Here is a 24,911-nt window from a genome sequence, read left to right as displayed (position 1 = left end):
CTACCCATCAAGCACACCCGAGCCCTGACCGTCCTGCTGCTACTCTTACAACAGCTGCATGTTCTGACAGACTACTCTGTGCAGTTTTTAGCAATGAGAGCAATCACTTTTCACAATCCCTGGCTGTGAACAAAACATGAACATTCACAGTAAAGGGACACTGCAATCACCCCCTGGAAACTTTTTTGTGAAGTCGCTAAGTAAAGTCTCTACTTTTTCATGTGCAAACTTACTATGGGCACACAAACATGCAACAGCGTGGTGAAAACAGAGTGTGAACTTTTACTGCATGTTAAGCTACTTCACAAAATCACGGGTCAAGTGAAATAGTAAGCCCAGTGAAACAGCTTCATCTAGCTAAACAGAGAACTTTTTTTTCCAATACAGTGACCTCAGCCACCGGGATCATTTCAGTCTTCCCATGAAAGACATTAAACTACTCTGCATTTACTGCTTATCACAAGTAGCTACTGTGGAGAAGGAAATTCAGACTTCTACCTTCACAGTAACTCGTTCTTGTGTCAACTCTCTTGCTTCCTCTTCAGAGGAGTTTCCTGAAACTCTTCAGATGAGTTTTCAGAGTTTGCTGCCCCAGAATTCAACAGTCTCACAAGCCCTGGGACTGGTCCTGCAATCGCTGCTCAGACAACTTTTTTTTTTTTTTTTTTAAGTCAATAGCATCTTGCCTGAAAAAAGATTAAGAGTTCCTATCCAGTACAAATACTTTTTCTTTTTAAGAGTTAAGTGTATTATTTAAGAGTTAAAAAAGACAAAGCATGCAAATACACAGCTCACCAGTCTGTCATTTTTCAGAAGAAATAATTGCATAATCCCTATCCACTTTCCAACTCCAGTAATAGTGTAATAAAGAGGTAGCAAGAACAACAGGACTACTGGCAGGAACACAGTGCAATAATCAACGAAGTCTACTGTGAATGGTAGATGAGATGAAAGTAAATATTTTATGTAGGGATAATTAAAATAATTTCCTTTTACAGTAACTTTTGAGACAGCTCAAAGCAGAAATAAGTCCTCAGAAAAGACATGACTGAAAAATTAGCAAGTTCATGAACCAGGTCAAGAAAAGACCTCCATACAAAAATTGTGATGGAAGAAAGCCCAGAGAGATGTGTGAAAAACAGATCAATTAGGTACAAAGAGGAGGGAGCAGAAAAGGATAGTGGGGCAATGAAAAGAAAAGGATAGGTAAGTAGGAAAGCAAGGACAAATAAGTAACTTGATATGGTCATTTATCCCATGAATAAAAGTAAATTTAAAGTGGAATGGAATCATAAAGGCTGTTGATAGAAAATTTTATGTGATAACAGGGCAAAATATCATCCCTTGTGAAAATACTTTTTTGCAATTTAGACCAGTTGTAAGCTCTGCTTTTTTTTGCTTCTTCTTTTTTAACATTCCTCCAATGATGCCAGAAGATGACAACACCATAGTATACTCCTGATTGTGTTCTCATGCTTCTGGGTAATGAAATAATTGTTTAAGCTTTTTTGGCAGCCACACCTGTTCTGTCCAAAGTATATAAACGATTTAGTAAACAGCATGATAAATAAATTGCTGTGGTAGGATAGGCCAATCCTGAATACAAGCCAGGTTGCAGATTGAATTGTAGCTTTATCCATAGAGTTCAGATTTAAAGATGCAAAAAATGACACCTACATGCATTACTCTGCTACAAGCTGGCCAAGAGAAATAAGAGAAAAATAAGGGGAAAAGAGGGTATATTGATGGAACTGAATTGTCATTTAAACTACATTAGTTTCTCATAGAGGAACAAACAAGGAAGAAGAGAACACTACCTTCCCCACTCCTACGTTTTCTATGGGCATCTGCAGAATTAAAATAAAATAAATGATTGTTCATACAAGTACAGAATAACAGTCTGCAATAAAAATATGGAGTTAGGTCCTCTGAGGTGACAAGTAATTTTCTCTCCCATGGAAAACGAGAGAGAAGGATGGTTAGTACCTTTCAGAATATTCCTAGATTACAAACTGATCTGTAAGACCCCAAACCCACCAGCCACTTAGGACAGAGGGAAGAACATTAACATTCATACTGAAATACATTAAATTCTATGGAGGAAGATGCAGCAGATAAGAAAGTCAGAGGGACCACTGTGCAAATAGGAGCCTGATTCAGGCAAGAATGCATTCTTCTCTTTATTTTCTCATTTCTCCTGAGACTGCTGTTTCCCCTTGGTGTCAAGATCCCCCTTCCCACACTTCCCTACAATTCCATTACTTTTGTTTGTACTTAATTTTATAATTTTGCTGGCCTTGAGGACCTGGGATATCACTGGCATCCTGCTTTTAGTGAATGCAAAGCAGAATGAATTAGCAGAACAGGGAGAGTAAGGGAAAAGAAGATGAAGCTATGTGATAGTCAGGATCATTACAAGGACCTCACAGCACCTCTGACTACGTGAAATACTCGACAACAAATGGATGAGATCAAATATTACACAGTATTACTACAGAGGCATCTGAAAATATTCATGCTCCATATACACAGAGCTCTCAAGATTAGCAAACTCATACAGAAACCCCCAAAACAGAGTACTTGTGGGGTTTTTGACCAAACAGTTGGGTATCTTCTGCAAAATGATGCATATTAGCAAGTGAAAAGGGTACTTCCATGTAGAAAGCCTTGAGGAAAAGGTTTAGAACTAGGAGTTCCAACAAATAACTACAGTTTGCTCTAAGTGTTGATTAGACCCACATATAGCTGGAGAGAAAAAGCAAATTTTCTCCTTTTTCCTCAAATGAGATGGCTACAAACAGCTCTGATCATCAGAGTTCAGCCATTCATAATACAGGTTGTAGCTATTAATCACTTCTGCAATATCAAGCTGACATAATTTTCAATGCATAATTTTCTACATTGCTTGCAATGCTGTCACACTATGCATGCTTTGAGACAATCATGAGGTTCGACTGAGGCTGTTTTTTACATATATATATATATATATATATATACACACATATAAAAATACATATACTGGTGAAGAAGCAGCAGCTTCCAGCATACTACAAAGCTCAGGAATAGGAAATGCAAAGAATGACAGGCCCCTTCAACGGTCAGTTAAGTCCTGATACCTAACTCCTTACAGGTAAAAATGGTGTCCATGGGACATAGACCTGAGTGGACACAATTTTTAATGGCTTTTTTTTTTTTTCCCAAACAACCACTTACCTGTCTAGAAAATAGTCTCCATTTACACTGCTTGATCCAGAACTAGTTTCTAAGTTAAAGGTCGTTAGCAGTGCATGAATTCTGCAACATAGTCTTGGGCGCTTAACCTGTACAACAGCAGCACCTTGAGCACCCAGTGAAGGTGGGGAAATGGAAGTCAGTGGAGCAAGAGTGCTCAGGAACAGGCTCAGACCCTGCCACTCCAACCTTGTGTTTATTCTTTTGGCTCAGCGCCTTAGGAGGTGCATCAAAGCCTTTCCCCCTGTATCTCAGCATGATAGCTTCTTTGCCTTAATAAGCAACCTAAGGTTCAGCTGTTAAGAAAGGTCCTTTTTGAACCAGTTTGAACACCAAGAAAAAAAGGGAAAAGTGAGAGCAAAATGCAATTTCCTGCTCTTGGGGTGGTTGGCTAAGAAGGGCTATAGACTGGAAGCAGTAGGAACTGCTATTAAAAAAAGTAATAATTAGAAGGCAAATGCTGTGGAACATGTGTAAGAAGTCTCCAGGGCAACCTCTATATTTAGAGGGTCACTTTAAATTATCACAAACGTATTCGGTATCGTTCTGCTGTGCTTTCAGTAGAAGGCCATGTCACTAGGTTAACTCACTTTTGCTGGTTGCCTGAGGGACTGCTCAAGTTGGGCTTAGCCATGCTGACAATTTTGAGAGCTTTTTCAACCATTTGCAGCACACAACACATCTATTTCAGTCATCTGTGTTTATTCTGTGTTGTTTGCACAGTCTCCCTCAGCCAAGATTCATGGATACTATTCCAGACTATGCCAGTCTATAATAGTAAGACTCTAAAATGTCCTGGCCAAGACAAGTATGTGGAAACTTGGTTGACAAAAGAGTGTTTGAACCAATTGTGTTGAAATAGTTTGAGAATTTGCAATTTTTGCTATGAAAATCTAGTGACACCTCAAAACACAAGAGAGATTAAAATAAAGAATTATTTGCTTTGTATCCCCCAGGGTTTTTGAGACATTCAAGCCTTCTGATATAGCAACATAACTAGAAATAGGCCGTTGCTTTGCAATTTGCTACATAAGAACAAAACACAAGGTTGTAATTCCCACAGAGGTTTGTAAGGCCATGAAATCTCTGCAGTGTAACTGCTGGCAGTTCATCAAATGGGTCCTTTTGCATTACAGAACTAGAATTGTTTTGGCTTAAAGAACATATTGATCATTTTCATAGAAACTAGTATGAGGGGATTCTGAAGTTACAGTATCTGTAAAGTAAATAATACTGCATCACAAGGAGGGGGGGAAGGACGTTCACATCACACAAAGCTATGTGCACTACTGGCTTGCTTTGACATTTCTAGCCACTTTATGTAGTCATACACATGTCTCAGGCTTCAAGAAAGATGCTCTATGTATGAGTATCCCCTGGCACCACACACACTGTTTTCAGTCTAATTTTCAGGCTTGAATTGAGACATGGGCTAAAACACTCTATGGATCAGCCATGCTTACTCAGAGAGCATTGAAGTCCAGAGGAGTAACATAGTGCAATCAGATTTTTATTTTACAAAAGAAGTGAAAAAAGGGAAATAAAAAGGTTTAAGTATAACATCATTCTTATCTAAAGATTTGTTGTCTTCTGCCACAACTAAGACAGGAACCATTTCCTCTGGATACCACAGAAAGTCCTTCACCATGACTCTTCCAAACAACTGGCCCCTTGTCTGACAGAGTCTCCCTATCAAAGTACTTCATGTCATTTGTTGCTCTTCATTCTTGAACTTTGGCTCTTCTTGTCAAAATAAGTTTTGCAGTTGGAGGAGACTGAACAGGAGATAAAGCCATACAAGCTATCATTGTCTTTTGACAACTCTTGTGTATCTGTAGTGGATCGAAAGTCTTGTGGTGTTTTTCTTCTATGCTTACTTCCTCTTATGGAAGTTCCCGATTATCTGCTATATCCATAGAGTAAATAGTCAAACTGTTATGCAACACCACCAAATCACAACAGATGTTGCCATGGGTATTACATACTAGAAATGACATTTATGAAGTCACAAAGAATTTAGATTTCTATTGTTTGCTAGGGATATTTGGAAATCATAATATTTGCATACTATTTACGGTGGCCATACTACAGAAGTTTACATGTGCAAAATGTTCATATTTTGACACCAAGCAGAACTCTGAGCAATCCACTTCAGGAAAATGATAGAACATTCAGCATAAGAGAATTCAAGGCCACTTATGTATATACAAAATTCTGTGGGTATGAACAGTATCTCTCAGTTAACCTAACAAGCAGGAAAAAAACTTTTAAAAATATTATGTGCTTTAGAGATACACAGTCCACTGTCTACTGTCTATAAATTATTCATAGTATTACGAGTTAAGAAGAAAAAAAAGCCAACAAACCCCTGCTTAGGCAAAATTAATTACAGAAAAATAATCAAGCCACATAGCTTAGTAAGAATTAGGCTTTTTAAAAACAAACAGCTTTCTTGTTTGTAATTTTCTGTAGTGTTGCTAATACAGAAGAGTTTAAGTGGAATGGCTTTTGTTTTTTCATTGTATAAGCATTAATTGTAATGACAAGACTAACTGAAGTCTGCATTTCAAGTAGAGATTTAAGCTATATGCAAAAAATGGAATATATTCATCCACAAATTGTACTTTGAATGCCAAACACATTTTCTAAGAATTTCAACATAAATACAGCAATTAAATTAGAAATTAAAAGTAATATCTTGGGAATTAAAATGAGAACTTCAGGTTGCACAGCCAGACTTTCTGACCTCCTCCTGACCTTGGAATAGCAGTGTCATTCAAATTTCCCATACAGTTAACTCTAACAGAAGTCTTGTGTATTTCAATATGTATTTTTAACTCTACATGTAATAGCCATGACTGAATACATCATGCCTTCTTCATTAGCAGAAGCCGTAATTCTTATCAGCGTTGATGTATACAGGTATAAACAAATTAGTTCATAAAAATTAGTTTACATTAACCCAAATGCAAGTTACAGTCTATGTCAATCATGGGGTTTTTGCACAATTTCATTACTGGACTGAAGAGTCCTGAAAGTACATTTCCACACCTCGACCTCTCTTATAATTACATTGTTGTTCTGTTAAATTTGATCTTAATTCTGTAAATTTTGGATTTACAATGCTTGGTCTGGAGATAATTGCAACCACCTTGTTACACAATTTGCTCCAAAATCCTGGCAAGTATTCACAGCTATACCACTATTCAAATGTACTCTGGTGTGTTTTATGTCTCTCTAGGTTTAACAAAAATCAGCAATTAAGCAGGTATAGGGAACTATTCTGGGTATACAGCGTGTTTGGATATATTTTTTACCCCACAGGCCAAACAACTGCAGATTGCCTAGCTTCCTTGTATTGCAATGGAGTAAAGGTTGTGAGGATCCAACTTTTAGAGGTAATTGACACTTGTGGTGTTCAACTTTGAGAACAATGTCCCAGTTCCTTTTAAAACAAATAGTAAAATTCCTGTGTGCTGATGTCATGTAAGACTGAGTGGCAAAACAGCAGCTTAGAAAGCAAACTCTTAATGAAGCATAGAAATTACAGATGCAATAATGAAGGTCTAGCAACTCTCCTGCTAAAATCATGCAGTAGGTTACTTGAGGACAGTCTGGTTGCTGACTGAGACTTTTGAGACTTTTCCTTTCTAGATTCTGCTGAATTATCCCAGCTAGTGATTTGCTCTTATAAATATTTAGGAGCATCTGTTTTACTTTTTAGGATAGATGAAATCTGGCATTTCCCCTTATTCCTCACAGTTTCAAATGCTAATTGGTATGATCTTTCTGGAAGCTGGACACTGAGCAATAAACTCCATTCCTGCAACTACACAGGAACACTGTTAGACTGGTCTTCATGACTGCCCAGGAGTGTGCGTCTATGATGTGCTCTGTTTACGTTCGCGATGCAGGAACTAGTGTTCCTCCAGACAATCTATTTGCACCCACCTTACACACTCCACGGAGCGGCCCAGGAACAAAGTATTACAGACCTTTGTGCCACTTCTTCTGACTTTGGACACAACTCACCTATCTCATTCATACTCAGAACTCCCCAACCACAACATAAAAAGGACTTGTTAACTGGTGCCATTGCTTGACAGTATCTTCTAGCAAAAAAGGAAAAGATAAAAATGCTGAATGGGGATTGAAAGTATGAACCGTACTGGTTCAGATTTGCATCTGACAAACCTCAGAGGAAAGGGCAGCCAACATACATCCTCCTTTCTCCCTCCCAACTTCCTGAAGCTTGGTCCTGGGGGTTCCTTTGTCACCACTTTAGCATGTGTCAAGAAGCCTCAAGGTCTGGAAATCAACACAACTGTGGAACACGGCGCAAATGTCATGTTGAGGTCAGGAAGAAAATCCTTCTTGGGAAAGAATATCTGTATGAGTGTCCATATGGGGGTAGCAGAGACAGCTCAAAAGATTTGGAAATTTCACCTCTAACTGGGAAGCATGAGCTAGGATGGCTGGGCTCTGATGTAAAGGCTCCACAGAAGAGACAAATGTTCTCCACAGAAGCCTTCATTTTCTACACCCTTGTGCCAGCAGCACTGACCTTTAAACAGTGCATGAGTAGGTTGAAGGATGCGATCAAACACCTGTACTCAGCATCATAAACCTGTATCTGGAATACTACATCCAGTCTCCAGCTCCCCTATACAAGACTTAAGTGAATTCAGCAGGGTGTCACCAGGGCCTGGAACATCTGCCCTGTAAGGAGAGGCTGAGGGAGCTGGGCTTGTTTTGGGTAGATCTAACTGCAGCCCCAGGACTTACAAGGAGGTTACTGAGAGGACAGGGAAAGGCTCTTCATAGTATTGTATGGCAGAGGGTTCGATACTAGAACAGTGGACAGAAAAAGTTCCCTACCACAAGGATTGTCAAACATTGGAGCAGGTTGCCCAAAGAGGCTGCAGAATTGCTCTCCTTGAAGGTTTTCAAGACTCAGCTGGAATAAAAACCCTGAATGACCTGGTCTGAATTCACCGTTGATCCTGCTTTGAGCAGGAGGTCAGCCTAGATGACCTCCTGAAGTCCCTTCCACCCTCAACAATTCTGCCACTGATATAGCCCTCCCACTGCGAGAGCCTGGTCTGGGGTATTTTTGGCTCCCAGGGTGGCCTGTGTGTTTCTGAGGAGGCTTTCTGTGTGCACAGGCCCAGGGGTGCAATGTGAGAACACAATGTCATATGTTCTGCAGCACAGACATGCATGAGCAGAGAAATTCTGGAAAATGGGGTCAGCCAAGCTCCTTGAGACCACACACAAATACAGCATCTGCCTGGCTTTAGGTTCTTACCCTGGCACTCCAGATGAGATAATGTAACAATACACTCCAAGGCCAATACAGTGTGGACACTGAGGATTTTATGCTCAGAGTGAGGCAGGGCTATATGAGTGCAACCCACACATTTGCAAGAACAAGCTATATATACTTCTTGCAAAGTACTATTTTAAATAAGTTTGTTCTTTAGCGGATGCATGCATGTAGGAGTGGTTTTATTTTGAAAGGCAAGCACATAAACTGGTTTCTTATTCCTGGACATACATTCTTTGGAGACTTACACAGCAGCCCTACTCTTATCATAGGCTATTGGATGCCATGTTTTCTTCATAACCTTCCTAAAATATTGATAAGAAACTTGTTGAAGAAGGGCCTGATCCTAGAGAGGCTGCTCTTCACACATACTGCCTTGAGTGGCTGATGTAGTCACTTAAAAAGACATTAATTTAGCGCCTAAGACAGAAAATGGGATAAAAGCAAATTTATGAAAAATCAACAAGGGGAAGTACATCAAATGAAGCTGATGTACAATGTGATCTTAAAGGAATTTAACCAAATTAGACTAGTAATCAAGTTCACTGACAATTCACAAATTTTAGTATTATTTTTAAAAAATTGACACTTTTACTTAGGGGAAAAAGAAAAAGAGCACTTTGTAACTTTTTCTTCAATGGACATGAACTGAGTTCTAGTCAGAAGCAAAGAATCCTTGCTATTTTACAGGTCACAGTTGCAGCAATGTAAAATAATTTGCTTGAGGTTGCTCAACCATATCAATGACATCACAAGAAACAGAACTCAGAACTCAAAATCACTGGGTTCTCAACTTCAGAATTTTTTAAAGGTTTAAAAATTTAGACATTGTTATCTTGCCATATAAGTATGTGGAACTTCCTATGTGGGGTATCTCCTTGAACTGAAAGAATTTGCATGATAGTTTCTTTGTTTTGATGCAGACCAAAAAAGGGCTACAGAGAAACATTTCAATAGAAACACTGTCAATACTGTCAAAATGCAGCCCTGGGAAATAAACAGAAAGCGATCATCTGCATCAACTATTCAAAAGCTCATCAGAAAGTCAGATACACAGATTTGAGCTGTACATACAACCAAAGAAGTAGAATCACAAGCATCAGTAACTGAAAACCTGCAAGAGCTGAATTACCACCCTTCCAAATATTTTCATGTTATCCTTACCAGATTAATCAGTCTTCTCATTGCATGTTCATGTGAGCAAATGCATTCACAAGGATCAAATCCACCTTCTGCCATGGTTCTCTGGATAAACCTGACTTGTCTGTGAACACCTAAGAAGGGTGAAAATAAAAGGACAATGAACTCTTTTTCAACTGACCTTATTTTCCAGACTCACACATCAAGTTTCAGTTCATTTAATGCCAGGGTGAAAAAGCAAAACAAAGCAGGGTAATCCTATTATTCATTTGGCAGCATGAATGAAGAAGGTATGTGCAGTTACATTTTGATGCTGCTGAAAGCAGTGCCTCACACAGGCTTCCTTAGAGCACCAAATAATTTTTTTACAAGAATTTGTGTCTCCCCGCTGTTTTTTTCCCCACATACCACAATGAAATACATCCTAACAAACAAGAACCACAAAGATTAAATTCTGGTCTCTCATCTGCACAATGGGACTCTTAAGTGTACGCACACAATTTGAAAAGTCAGGGGAATATGTACTCCTAAACCCTAAAAAACTGCTGGCATTCTCCCTCTGGATCAATGTACAGGAAAATAATTTAAAACCCGGTAAGTTCTTTGCTAAAGGGAGAAACAATCATCCTTGTTGTATAATGAAAGCAAGCAGCAGGGGTACAAAAGTGGATGTACTTGGAAACACTTTAAAAATGGAGCTACACACACTAATTTTAGATCAAAGAAGTAGGTCATTCACTTAGCAATACAGAAAGTTCAAAGACGCTGTAATGGACATGGTAGGGAATCAATTCTAGGTTATTCACCTGCTAAAACCACTTACACCAGACATGTCAAGCATATACAAGTATATCTTTACTACTTAACAATAACTTCCTCAGTGACTTAATTGATGGTCAAAATGGTGCAAGGCATTTCTATCCTTCTGGTCAACTCAGGGATTAATTACTCTTGAATGAGGCCTCTTATGATGTATTAGATCAGTTCTGCATAATAATACCTTCAAAATATTTATGTTAACTTAGCAGCAATAAAGCTGGATTCAGACTGTTTGTGTTGCGTGCACTGGGGCACTAATGTGAGAATAGCTGGCAAGCTTAACAAATGCAGCAGCATAAAGCAGATACAACATTTCAACTTCCTAAAACAAGTAGTTTATGAAGATGGCAGCCATTTGATAAGGGTGTGCTGAATCAACAGATGTGCTCTTCATCTGTAAGCTATAAAAACTTAAGTCTTGATCACACATAAGCATTTTAATGTTTTATCTTCACTAGGAGAAAGAGAAATAACCCATATGGCTATAAAGTATCTTCATGAATGGAGAGAGATGGAAAAAAGCAAAAGCATTTCAGAAGTCCTTCCTCTGTCAATGCCTACCACTCTTCTGTATTACCCTCTGCTGTGGTGGAGACAGCCATATAGTAAAAGAAGGTAAGAGATATCCATGTCTTCATTACAGCTTCAACATCAGTGCCCTTAATCTGCTAGGGTCTCCACTTTTTAAAAAAGAATACTGGAAACTGGAAAAAGAGTTTAAAAAAAATTATACTGAAGGGATGGAGGAAAAGTTCTAGACACTAAGGAAGAGTAATCTGGCAATGTAGTGAAAAGACAACAGAGATTACTTGATTATGTAGCATACAAGTACCTTTGCATAGAAAAATAAACCTGAGTATTGAGAAGTTTTTCAATGAACAGGTCATCAAGAACCAATGACCGGAAGCTGTAATCAACCAAATTCAAAAGAGAAGCAAGGCATACAATTTTATCATTACAGTAACCGATCAGTGCAACAAACTGCCAAAGAAGGGGTGGATTTCCCATCTCTCAATCCATTCAGATGTGCTTCAGTCAGATACAGGTTATTGAGTAAAGTACAGAAGCACCCAGGTTTAGATATAATGTTCTCCAATATACAGATCACAGGAGATGCTCCAATGATTCTTTTTGAGAGTTAATTATAAAGCTACTACACTAACTTTCATGATATTATTGCAGAACCAGTAGAACTGCATGACAGCAATAGAAGAAATTTTTTAACTACACAAGCTCCCTGGATGATAGCCAACATCATCCAGAAGAGCCTTTCTAAAACTATCTTAGCACGAGGAACAGGTAAAAGCACTGATTGCTAAATAGTGCAAAATGGTCTCTCTGGACACAATGCTGACATCCAAAAGAAGGTATTTGAACCAGGAAAGTTGCAAAAGAATATTTCGTTGTAACTGGAAAGAATTTAGGAGTCAGTAACACATAATAATGTCACAGCAATTAACAGAGGAGTGTGTATATATGACTACAAGAAATCGAAACATCAGGTAAGAGTCATCAGAACAAAACCAGGCAAACATTCTTTGTAGAGCATACAACTGAAAAAAACCAGACAATAAACAGGGGAAAATAATCTGTCATACAACATTTAAGTGGAGGTGTGCTAGAAGGAATTTACCCTAAGACATCTGAATTGTACAGGAAAAATTACCTTAATGAGCTAAAAATAAAGAAGAACACATGTCACCAAGTAAAATGCCATCCAAACTTTCAACAAAAGATCCCTTACAAGCTTTCTCACATTCACATGAGGCTGAAAGGAATCATCCTCTATCTTCCCTTCCTCCAAGCCTCTGACAACCTCTTTCATTGGCAAAGGAGTGAAGATGGACCATCTATTCTGGGAACAGCATTAGGTTTTCCCCTGATACAGTTGCTAAACTTGGGTTATTTTACTACTTAAAAAAAACGAACCAACAGCTAACTAATCCCCTCTATGCTATTATTTTTTGCTGGGAACTGAAGGAAACAGATTTTCTATGTGGCTGACCAGTTACAAAGAAGAGAGACCCACTCCATGCTATACAATGATTTTCACTTGCAAACTGACACTCTCATGTCCATATTCCTCATTAAAGCATTTTTGGCTTAATAACTGTATTATTTGTAACACACTTTGAATGTATAAAGTACTAAATATCAACTAGGCTGTGTAATCAGATCCTTAAGTTTATCAATGTTTTGTGACCTTTCTAAGATTTGGTAATAAGAGACTAGTACTTTTATATATCACAGAGCAGGATTCCTTGGCTCCACTGTGTGCTCTTCAGCAGCCTGTTTGTATCAAAAATCTGTTCCAGAATTGCAATGTGCTTCCTGCCTGCCTCCCAGCACTTCCAATTGTCTGATCTCACGTCAGCGGCTAACTTGTTCTGCCCAGCTCTGACCTCTTTGCTGTGAGTCACACCAGCTCTCCACCTTTTGCAAATAGAGTTGTTCTACAGTCTATCGCAGAAAATGGGAGGATGTGCTCTGTTCTCTTCCTCATGACCCAGAGAAAGAAAAGAAAAGCTTGTACTTTTATTTTACTTATTTTTCTGTATGTTTTCTTTTTATTGCTACTGTGTTTTTCTTGAAATTTATAGAGCAACTGGTAAGACCACAGCAATTGCTAAGACTATGATGTCTAATACCTGCAAGTACTCTGAGTTACTTTTACTCTACTTAAAATTACTGTATTTTGGGTTGGCCATATTACTGCTAGTACAGTATTTAATTCATAGGGTTTACAAACAGCTGGAAGATACATTTGGTAAATATGCCAAAGCTCTCACTGTTAACAGCTGGGAAGGTATATATTATGGCCTCTAGACTAAGCAAACTGATAGAGAGCATAATAAAAGAGAGAATTAGTAAACGTGGACAAATATGATGTACCATCAAAGAGTCAATACGACCTTTCTAGTGTAAAGAGGCCCACAGAGGCAATCATAAAGAGTACTACTGAAATTAAAATACTGTAATCAGAGACAGAATTACTATAATTCGGGAGTAAAGTGGAGGATGGTCTCTGATCCACCATTACCTTTTGACTTGAGCATCTATTTGAAATTGTAGGCAATGAAGCCATATTGAAAAATATTTCTAGTCTCTCATGATTTAAAAATATAGCACTCGGTTATAGTAATTATTGCAAATTGTTTCTTCTTTTATTATCTTCCCCAATGCCAGCCCTACAGCTGTGTACTATATTTTATACACTCTACTATCAGAAAAGCAATCTTTATGGCTACAATCTGATTGTTTTTTTGTACCTGGAGACTCTTCTGTATTTTAAATTATTGCAATGACTGTACATTATTTCCCAATTCAGCAACACCTCTCCTGAGTAAATAGCATGCAGCTGGTGAGCTCTGGGAGGCTGAAATTATACTTTGCTTCTCCACCCTAATCATTGCGAAACTGAATTCCTTTCTAGCATAAAGGCAAACAAGAAGTTTTGTCAATTTTTCATGTGCTGGATGCCCTCCAATGTGACTCCAACATGATGCTGATTAGCAAGATAATCAAAGTGCACATACTGGTAATCTCTACTTCTTGGTATAAAGGAGGTGTAAAAATATTTGTGATTTCAGTATTCAAAGAAACACTCACTCTGTATGATACATAAATCAGAGTCACGGCAGATTTATCATGGACTAAACCTAGCATCTTCAGCATCAAAACCTCTAAGCCCTTTAACTCTTATCTTTCCTGGATCCAGGGACTTTTAAAATATAGACTATCATATACACAATACATACAATGGATGAAGATTTCCTCTGCTAAGAACTATTTTGGCTGTGATGCTATTTTCTTGAAGATTGAAGGTAAAAAATCCTTGGGAGCAAAATACCTCACACCACAGCAGACAAGTAACAGAATCTTTCCACGTTAATTTGAAGAGCTATAAAACCCTCTTCAGCTCCTTGTTACTGTTTTTCAGCCAACTGCAATAACTCAAAGCACAATTGTCAAATATTTCTAACAAGCCATAAAGTTAAATCTGCTTTTGAGCTCAGAACTCACCTGGACACGACTCTGCAACCTGCTCTAGGTGAACCTGCTTTACCAAGGGCTTGGACTAGATGATCTCCAGAGGTCCCTTCCAAGCCTGATCATTCTGTGATTCTGTGATTCAGTTTGAGAGAAGTGTGGCAGAACAAATGAAAATATGTATAGAATTTAAAATAAAAATGTAGAAAGAAAGCAAATGACTTGTTATGCCTCTGCATGCATTCTGAAAAATTATAAAGGGCTAAAATAGCAAAAGCTATACACAAAGCATGAACAATTCATTGCCCCAAAGATAAAATGTTCATTTTTATCTTACTGTCAAGAGGCAGAAACCCTCTTTCCTATACTTTTCCATGATCTCCTATCCAGCTTTCCATAAGAAGGATTTGTTCTCTTGCCTTTTTACCTGCACTTAATCTTAGTATCCATGTTTTCTTACAATACCTGACCTGTTTAGTAATTAATTTTCTTCATAGCATACCCCAAGTTTGGTTCTTCTGTATAATATTACCCACCTCCAAGTATTCTCTTCTAGCATGTAAAACATCCTGCGCATTGGCCTTGAGTAGCATAACACCCTTGCAATCCTGCATATGAAGTCCTGTCCCAGAGAAACTGCAGCTATGTGACCACAGTACCCGTTAACCAAGGGAGTGGAAATTTGCTTCAGTTAGAGCAAGAAGAGACTGCTATGATCAGCTTCTCATAAAGCATCTCATCACTGCTTTTATAGGATTTTTTTTTTCCCCCTCCTTGGCCCCTCTGTCCCCCTGGGTACCATTAGTACTCCAGGGGCAACTGGCATCTCAGCTGACTCTTTACTGGGCAATTCAAAATGCTTCTGGTACAAGTGGTTACACAAAAATCTGTTTTTAATCCTGCCTCTTCTAGGGACTGGGCTCACCTAGTCACCTAGAGCCCTGCCTAGTCACACAAAATCCAATTCAACATCAATTAGGTATACAGTAAAATAATACATAAAGGTATCTGCAGTAGGGCAATGTTGCTTACTAGTGACCAAGCAAACAAGAGGAGCCTAAACATTAAAATCAAGTGAATCCTAAACTCAGAATTTTCTGTATTTCTTACATACCATATCTTCCTGTTGATTTCTATCATCTATAATTTTTGTACTACATGTACATCCAGCATCCCACAGAATCCTGAGTGTTTTGATAGTCTTTTGATGAACCACCTACATCCAACTCACTAGCCTATTTGACCTCCTATTATTTCAGTTTTACAGCTAAACTTCATAAGACAGGTCAGGGAATTTTATCCATTGATTTCTGCAACAAGTTTCTCTTCAGACTGGGTTAAAGTATAGAGGGGAGAAATTAACATGCATGGATTTGGGGTTTCTCACTTAAAAAACAAAAAAAACAGAGATATGTATAGACAGGACTGACTGATTTAACCTGCAAAGATCTTTGTGATATTTCTAGGTTTTTTACATTGCTACTACCTGAAATACAGCACATTTTCTCCACCAGAGCAGTATAAAGGAGGAACAAGGCAGAAATGGTAACAGAGCCATAATAAAGCAAAGGAAGGGAATAACTAATCACAGGATAAAACTACAGTACAGTATATGAAAGCAAAAGTGTTTGTAGCTAAATAGGGAAGAAATATCACAGAAGGAACTACAGAAACAGGGAGAAAATAAAGAGAAAAATAAGCAGTAACTTAAAATAATAACTGCTGTTCTGTCTGAAGTTAATGGATGCATGAATCTAAGGCAAGGGGGGAGGACACTGCACTAAAAATTAATCTAGAAGCCAAAGGCCTGGCATGAGTAACCAGTGGAGGTGGTCTGCATTTTTTTATACAAGAGTTTTAAGTTGTAAGAGTTATAGAGCTGGCAAAAACAAGCTTTAAGTTTTCTACGGAAACTTCTTTTACAAAGCAACTTCCTCTGTTCAAACGAGGCTATAAATAGAATCTGTAAATAAAGAGTAATCTTGTACACAAATTGACACTAATTAAAACATTCCAAGGGTCTGTTATCCGCTGTTACTGTAATTTAGAAAGTTCATGTAAATATTCCCTCCTAGAACTTCAGTCTGAAACACTGCAACATTATTCTTGGCATTTTTATAATGGTAATTTTAAACCTCTTTTACTAACAAGGCAAAAGAAGCTCTCTCCCATCAACTATCACATGCTTACAGCTCGATCCTGCTTTTACTGAAACAAATACCAGCACTCCCTTTGGCTTCAGTGGATCTAGTTCTGCAAGGTCACAGACCTCTAGAGGACTATTGATGACCAGGCCTCCTCCTGGGCATAAAATTGAGTTTTCAGGACAAAAGAAAACCAGCTGTCTGACTGGGCAGCAAAAGCAGGATATAAATGTGGGTCCTGCCAGGAGGAGTCCTGCCACAGTGAAGTGTGGCTCCAATTACAGCTTTCTTCAACTAATTGTCCCAGTTCAGATCATCCATGTAGCTTTTCTAGGGAAAAGAGCTGCAATAATTTTGATGGCTGATACAATACCCCAAATGGGTTCTTAGACATAGCAACACTTTCAGAGCTCTCCTTTTCACTTTCCCTATAATTCCAGGGGGCAGGGGAAGAAAGCAGCTGATTTTATACTTGAAAGCATCAGCACATCTCCCTGGACTTCCAGCTGTAGCCTAATGAGTTGGCAAGTGTATTTTTGCACTACAACTTTTCTCAGGATAATTAACAAGATCTAAGATGAACTTTTCCATGCAGATCAAGCTAAGCCAGTTCCTTCCCTCACCGGAAAGTCAGTGCCTAACCATGCACACAGATGTATGCAACTGGTGCTGTTCTTGTTGGTTTCAACAGAGATGTCAAGACCAGTAGGAGCTCCACAAGAGGACTGCTCACCAGCCACATCCTGCTCAAGGCATATTAGTGGGTAACTTTACTACTGTCCCACAAATAATTTGCTAAGTAAATTATGAATTAATTTTCCAGTGTCATCCATCTGGTACTTCTTACAAATGCTAATTTAATACAAAACAACTCCTTAAAAATAGAAGCAAAGACAAAGAGACTAAGAAATGCTGAGCCAGCCACTGAAGGATACTATAGTGACATGCCAAAATCAGGGAAGGAGCTTCTGAGCAGGGACAGGCTCAGAACTGAGAAGTGCGCTAAAGACCTGCCTGATGGTTTTTTCTGATGGTCCCACAAGACTGCTGCAGTACTGGTACATCCCTTGCCCCCACAGCCCTCATCCACCTCTGTGTGACCACCACAACATTGAGAGCAGGTGACCTGAGATGCATCAGTTCAACACAAGGGTATATCAGGGAAATACAGAAGATGTCACAGATGCTTCCTTCAGTTTAAGTAAGGTTCATCAGCGTGAAGTACATCTCTCAGAGGACAAGAACCCACACATTAAACCCCCCACATTGTTCCAGTACTGTTTCCCATCCTCCTTTTCATGGGCAGTCCCCAGTATGTGAGGAGAGCGAGATAGATTCCAGGCTTTGAGGCTATAAGGCTGATGTCAGCAATCAAAACTGAACTCCCCAAGGGAGCTAAATAAAACCCACCAAGATTAAAAAAAGCTATTTACTTATTTCCATGCAGGTGGCTTAACATTTCCTCTGGGCAAAACACTTGAAAAGGAGCTAATTATGCACATCCAGTCATGGACAAAAAAGCAGTCCAGCTATTTTAGAATTCATTTACTGATATTTGATACAGAATGTTATTGCCAAACTCCAGCTGTCAGCATTTGGTCATCCTTTTGTTAAAATGATGACATTTTTCTGGAAGAAATCTCTTGCAATATGAAAGCTAATTAAGAGAAGATGTCAATGACACAGAACATTGTCCAAGAATAATACCCTCTTTCTGCTAAGTAAATGCTTCAGCTTTACTTTAACATTTCTAGTGTAGCAGGCTGTGACAATGGTCTAGGACAACAAAATTATTCCTATTTTACTGAATGACTAAAGGCTATTTAATCATTTTGTTTGACATGTGTTAATGCACAAGGGTGGGCTATCCTCTGTAAAATTACTAATACAATGTATTTCAATCAGATTACAGAGCAAACTGGGAGCCCTCTCCTGTGGCCTTCAGTAAGGCAAGAACTCTCATTGACTTTAACGGGATTTTCCACTTGAGTGGTAAGTAGAAGAGCCAGCTCCTAGGCAAATCTGCTTACTCTCCTGCTTTTGGTTAGTGGCTCTGGCGCTACAGACTGCCCCACTGCTCGTATCAACATTCCTTTTCCCATTCCCCAGCAACAATTGCCAATCTCCTAAATTCAGCACCCCTGCAGCTGTACAAGCGATGCACTGCTGCTGGAGCAAGACATACCGAATGTGAAACCCCTGCCAAAAGCACTTCTGCACCAGCAGTGAGAGGACACCCATGCTGTGCCGTGCCAACCAGGGCTACACGCTTGTATTGCAATGTTTTGGCAGGCCTGATCCTGAACAAGTGGTCACGCCCAAAAGAGGAGCTGGCCTTTCCAGGGAGCAGACTTTTGCAGGGAAACAGAAATAAAGGGTACTGCCCGCAGACGGAAAATGGCAGAGGAGACATCTCATACTAGCCTCCCCATGCAAGCAGAACAGGGAAACCAACGTTGCTGTTGGTTACCCCACCCCAGAGATGTTTTGCACTTAATTTTTGGGCTTCATAATACAAAACTAATAATTTACTTTAAAAGATTAAGTACGGAAAAAGAATATGTCCCCATAACAAACTATGTAACCTATCCATAAAACAGATTCCAAGAATTATGAATCAAAATTACGATTAAAATGCTCAAATGTACCAAAGCAGCCTGAAAGCTCGAAGTAAATCCAACTTTAAAGTTCGCCCAGTGAAACTCAGAACTCAAACACATGAACAAAATACCATGGTGTAACAAAACCACTGCATACCAGCTGAGCTGTGGCAACAGTCCACACATACACTCTTAGCCCATGGGAACAGTGAGCGAACACGACTTTGCTTAGCCCATAAGAGAAAAAGGTTAAACTGAGCCACTTCAGAGCTGCCCTGAGCTACACGTGAGCATCCAGACAGTTACCACAGCTCAGGTGGCCTGCAATAACTCATTATTTTGAAGTAATTTCTTTGAAGGGTCAACCATTTGGAGACTTTTAGACATTTCATCTCTTTGCAAAAATAAACATTAAAAACTTATCTTATTCACTCCTTTACAAAAATGTACAGTTTCAAAACAATATAATGAAAGTTTTTCCACTATATTAAGCCAACAAGTTTAGCACTAAACCATGAGCTATTAAGTTTTTTAAGACTTGTTTATTAAGAACACAATTGTTTGGATTATAAAATATCATACTAAATCCTTAAAACTGTAAAAACACACTATTCCTTAATGTTACTCCAATCACATACAAACACAAAATTATACTGAAATTCTTTGGAATATTTTCATTATTTTTTCCTCCAGAGATGACATATGTTTCTAATAAGTTGCCACTGAGCAAACAGATTTAGCAGGGTAGCAGCATGCTGAGAAAGATAGCAGGATTTTCAATTTTCAGATGAAAGCAGCTCTATTCCCTGGCAGCCCTACTCCTAACCCCTTTAGGCCAGATCAAATTTTATCTGAAGCTAGCGGGTGCCTGTCTTTGACTTCAAGGGAAGTTGAATGAGGTTTTCTACATACCTGCAGTAAACAGTCTGAAGCTTATCAATTAGAATATTTTTAATCAGTACTTATACCAGAGGGAATCTGTAGCAATTAACAGGATTTCTGGGCTTGGTTATTTACATATGTTTAGCTAAAAGATGACCCAGTTTTTACCAGAGAATAACATCCATCTAATTCAGCAGACTCCCAGACTAGTTTAGATTATCAGAAGGGAAGTGCTATGCAAATTACACAAGGCTCCCCTGCACCTACTAGCAATAGATTTTAAAATCTATTACATTAATTTGCACAAGGAAAATCTACGGTACTTTCTCACAAGATCAGGATTAGTTTGCAGCACACATCTCACCTTCAGCTCCACAGTTTTCCCACAGGAAAGAAGGCCTTTTTCGACTTTAGACACTTTTGTTCTACATACTAACTTGAAATTGAAGCATCTGACAACCTCCATGGCTCAAGAGAAGTCTATGTATAAGAATATTTCCGTATTTCATGGAGCTCTCTGATAAAAGCTTTATCTAGTATTTTCAAATAGTGGTGCTTAATGACAGGTGCCATCTAATCAGTCTCACCAAGATATGAAAATGATGAGCCTCTAACAACGCTGTAACCACTTGCACTTGAATTCTTGTTAAACTAAGGCCCCTGGCACCAAGAAACTTTGTTTCACACTTGATTTAGTTCAACTATTTGAAGAGCTAACACCCAACTTTCCTTCATATCTTCATGTAATTCCATTTGGACAGCTGTTTTTTCCCTAAACGAACTCCTTTAACATATGAAAACTGACATAAATTATTTTATCAAGTTCTCTAAAAATATTGCCTTGCTAAAAATAAAGCTGTCATGATTAACTAGCTGGAAATATACGAATATATACATGTGAATATATGAACAAAAAAGACCAAAGCTCTATTACTAGAGAGAGGACTGTATTTGAAAAGATTCAACAAATAAAGCATTGCAGCTGCTTATATCATGTAAATGTTTGGTGCTACATTTTTGTACAGCTTTTCTGTTCCTTCTGATAAAATCTTTTCTTTCGTAGGAGAGCTCAGTGCTTTGGGTCTGACATTTGTCTAGCAGTTTTATAAAGTACGAATGAAACTATATTTAGCTCCAGAAAGCCATGTTTTTTAATGCATGCAAAGCTGCAGAAGAATCAGAACTAATCTTAATGAGGAAAACTTTTATCAAGTGTAATTCTATCTGTTTCCACCCAAATGGGACTAATTTGCTCCATTATCTGTAAAAATACCAGCTACATACTTTGACTAAAGCCTCTGAAGCGTATTTGTTCAATTAATAACCATGCACATGTACAACCACTCAATCATGCCAGAGGCTGCTCTCCAAGCATCTTCAAGTCTTTCATGAAAAGCCATATCAAGCAGCACTAAGGGACCTCCTGCTTGCCCCAGTCAATATTGTGGAGCAAGTGATAAGATGGAAAGAGGAGATAGGACCACACTGCTCCTAAGGTCCACCAGAAGTAAGACTAAGACTAAAACTAATCCTCCTCATATCCCTGACTGTATTCCTTCATAATGAGGAGCTAAAGAGTCTTTTCTTCAAATGAGGCTCCTTGGGAACTGGGGAAGCTAGCTCAAGGTGAATCAAGGCACAGAAGCTGAAGGAGCTGTTCTGGGGAAACACTTTTTTTTTTTTTTTTTTTACCTGAACAAGGATTGCAAGATTTAGCTCTATGGGGTAATCTTACAAAGTTACCTTAGCTTCCTCTGTACTTATAGAGGACTTGGGAGCACTTGGATCTTCCACCAAGTACTCAATGTCTTGCAGAATCAAGTGCCTCATTAGCAATTAGATATATCTTTATGAATTAATAAATTGTATCTATAACCTAGGAAGTTAAAATAGAAAGTGTGCTTAACATCAAGTGTAACAGCATGTATGTAAATGCATGTATGCAAAGCAGGCTCACAAGCTCTCAGATTTACTTCCCAAGCAGAATATGGGCAGATGACATCCATTTTTTTAAATGCATCTGTCAAAATATTTTTGTATTTGTTGTGATGAGTAATCTGATAAATGTTCAAAACATACACAGTAAGAATCTGATACTTGGTATCGCCAGGGCACAGCACACCTTCTCCATTCATACACACTTCTAAGAAGATAAAGAGGATCTTGCTGTTTTCATTGTACTGGCCCTGTGAAGACTCATGATGTTGTTAGGCTCAGTTCTGCTATGATGAACTTCAGCAGAGACAAAATTTGGTCTTTAAGAATATATGTCAAGTACCTAAAATACCTAGGAGGGAAAATTCTGAAACTAAACTCTGTTGTATTACACATCTTTTATGCAAATAACAGTCACACATCACTAATTCTGAAGTCTAAATATATGAAAGTAGAAATTGAGGTGTTAATAATAAAACAATTAGTCAGTTCGAAACTAACTTTCTCTAAACTCAAATACTGACCTTTTGAAAGCAGGTACAACAATTACAAAGTGATTAAAACCATAATGCATTTTGAAATTGGTTTTACGTAGACTACTTCTTTAACAACAAGTATATTATTCTTAGTTTTCTCTCAGAATGAGGGAAGAACATGGACTGCAGAACGTTGCCCATGTAACTGGGTCATGCACTTCGGACTTAGCGGACTTGATTATAGTTTGATTAAGGTGCTGCAAAACCGTCACAACGTGTATGGTATAAGGAATATCATAGAACCATGTCTATTGTATTTGTTTCTATAATTAGCAAAGTAACATCCAGCTAGGCTAAAATAAGATCCACCCAGAGCTACAGAATAGCTGCTACCACCACCTCAGTTCTAAAGCAGAACCTCTTGGTTTACAGTCCCGAGTGGGTCTGGGATGTCCCTGCCTGCCAGAGAAGCACATGTGACAATACTTTGTGGAATGACCAGTAACACATCCAGCATGGCTTTGCACTTGTTTAGCACCTCATACAAAATGATCTTAACTACTTAAAATACAGAAATTCATATCACTCTCGAGTTAGGCAAAAGTTGTAAATCTCCTGTTTGACAAAACAGGGCAAAAAGAACCAAAGAGGTTGGACTCGCCCATCTCAGAGGCAGAGGAAGGAACACCACTCAGGACTGAACCAACTAATGTACTGCTAACGTTACAATCACTATTATTTTGCCAACTGCTTCTACTATTTAAAGCTGTGTTGTCAGTGACAGGGTCACCTTTTTAAATCAATCATCAACAACAATAACTTCATTTCTTTCATCTTGACAGGTCACAAGAATTAGATAAAATTACCAAGGATTTATTCACTCTCACTATATATAGGATGAAATCAAAAGTAAGATTTTTTTTATTTTTTTTTTTAACTTGACGTCTCCTTTTGGGAAGTAACAGAAATGAGTAAAGGTGGGTAGTAACCTAATAGCTAAGCACGTAAAGACTTCTAAGATGTAACCTACTAATGTTCACTGCAGATACGCATCTTCCCCAGTACACACACTAATAATATTAACATAATAAGCTATTAAGACCAAAAAAGTTTGATGTCCTCACCTCTAAAAATTGCAGATTGTTTTCAAGACTTATCTATATTCATAGACATGGATGTTCAGCCAGTATACAACACAAACAAACAGTCCCTACACCCAGAAATCTATAATTTAAAAGACAATTCTGAAGACTGACTAGACAAACAGGTGTTTGCCAGGAAACAAAAGTTTTTGATGCAGGTCACGTGCCACATTCTTGTAGAAGCGGTGGTTAGCTGAGGCCTCAGAACTGCTGTGGAAGGCAGCAGCTGAGCTGCAGGGCAAGACTGGGAAACCTGGCATGGTGACCACTGCAGAGGAATGACCATGGACAATCTCTTGTCATCTTTTAGGCCACTATACCCCTTCCCCACTATAATCTGCTACAAATCACATCTTGGAGCACACATGCGAAGAGTTCCTGGCCAGAATCCTCTCTTTAATAAATTAATGACAGCATGATGTTGTCCTTTTCCTGAGATTATCTTTCACAAGACATTGTTCAATTTCTCCCACTGTAGTTGCACACGCTTTTCAAACAGCGGGGAGCAGCCTGGGAGCACATACTCTGGGGTCAGCATGCCACTTGCAGCTTCTTTAAAGAGAGAAATCGAAATCCCTTCAGCTCAAAGTATCAGACTGAGATCCTTAAAAAAAACCCAAAAGCTACCAATAAACGAGAGAAGACTGCCACTTTGCACTGAAAACCCCAACAACCCGAAAAACCCAAACCAGCCCAGCTGTGAGGACGACGAGAGGACGTTTCACTGGTTTGTAAAAAGAAAAGCGCCGCCTAATAACGAGCGGAACGGCTCGAGCTCTCCCGGTGTTTACCTTTCCGGGCACCGGGCGACGCGCCGGGCAGCGGGGTCGCTTCCGTACTTCAACAGGCTCGAAGTTACCCCTGCAGCCCGCGCCATGGCCACCCGCGGGCCGCCCCGCTCCGGGACGGGCGGGGGTGGCCGCGGAAACCCGCCCGGCTCTGCCTAGACGCGGCCGGCCCGCGCCCTCCCCGTCGCCGCCGCGGAGGCCCCCGGCCGCGGCTCCCCCCGCTCACCGTGCTCTGGCCGCCGTCGCGGGGCGCGGAGGGCTGCGGCGGGCCGCGCGGCGTGGGAGGCGGCGGAGCAGCGGCAGGGCAGCGGCAGGGCGGCCGGGCTGGCAGAGGCGGCCCCGCGGCTCGGCCCCGCTGCTTCGGGCCGGCTCACACGTCAGCCCGCGCCACGAGACCCGGATCTGCCGGCTCCCGGCGGCGGGGCCGGGGCGGTGCCG

The 24,911-nt window shown here is 39.4% G+C and overlaps 1 protein-coding gene across 2 annotated transcripts in view; it reads right to left on the bottom strand.

Moving 5' to 3' along the window:
• SMIM14 (small integral membrane protein 14) overlaps nt 1–24,911 on the bottom strand; it is a 40,855-nt gene extending 15,944 nt beyond the window's left edge. The window contains exons 1-2 of one of the 2 annotated variants that reach the window (XM_080410014.1): nt 24,700–24,911; nt 9,722–9,831 (exon numbers count right to left, since the gene is read on the bottom strand). In XM_080410014.1, the coding sequence (XP_080266140.1) occupies nt 9,722–9,796 (75 nt within the window). In that variant the 5' untranslated portion in view covers nt 9,797–9,831; nt 24,700–24,911. Of the gene's footprint in view, nt 1–9,721; nt 9,832–24,476; nt 24,662–24,699 lie in introns of those variants that run through there. The other variant, XM_080410015.1, reaches the window with a different exon arrangement.

This window comes from Falco punctatus, assembly GCF_963210335.1.
Source record: "Falco punctatus genome assembly, chromosome: 1".
Taxonomy (NCBI): Eukaryota; Metazoa; Chordata; class Aves; order Falconiformes; family Falconidae; genus Falco; species Falco punctatus.
Note: the sequence above shows the minus strand (reverse complement) of the source record. Positions and strands in the feature narration are given on the sequence as shown.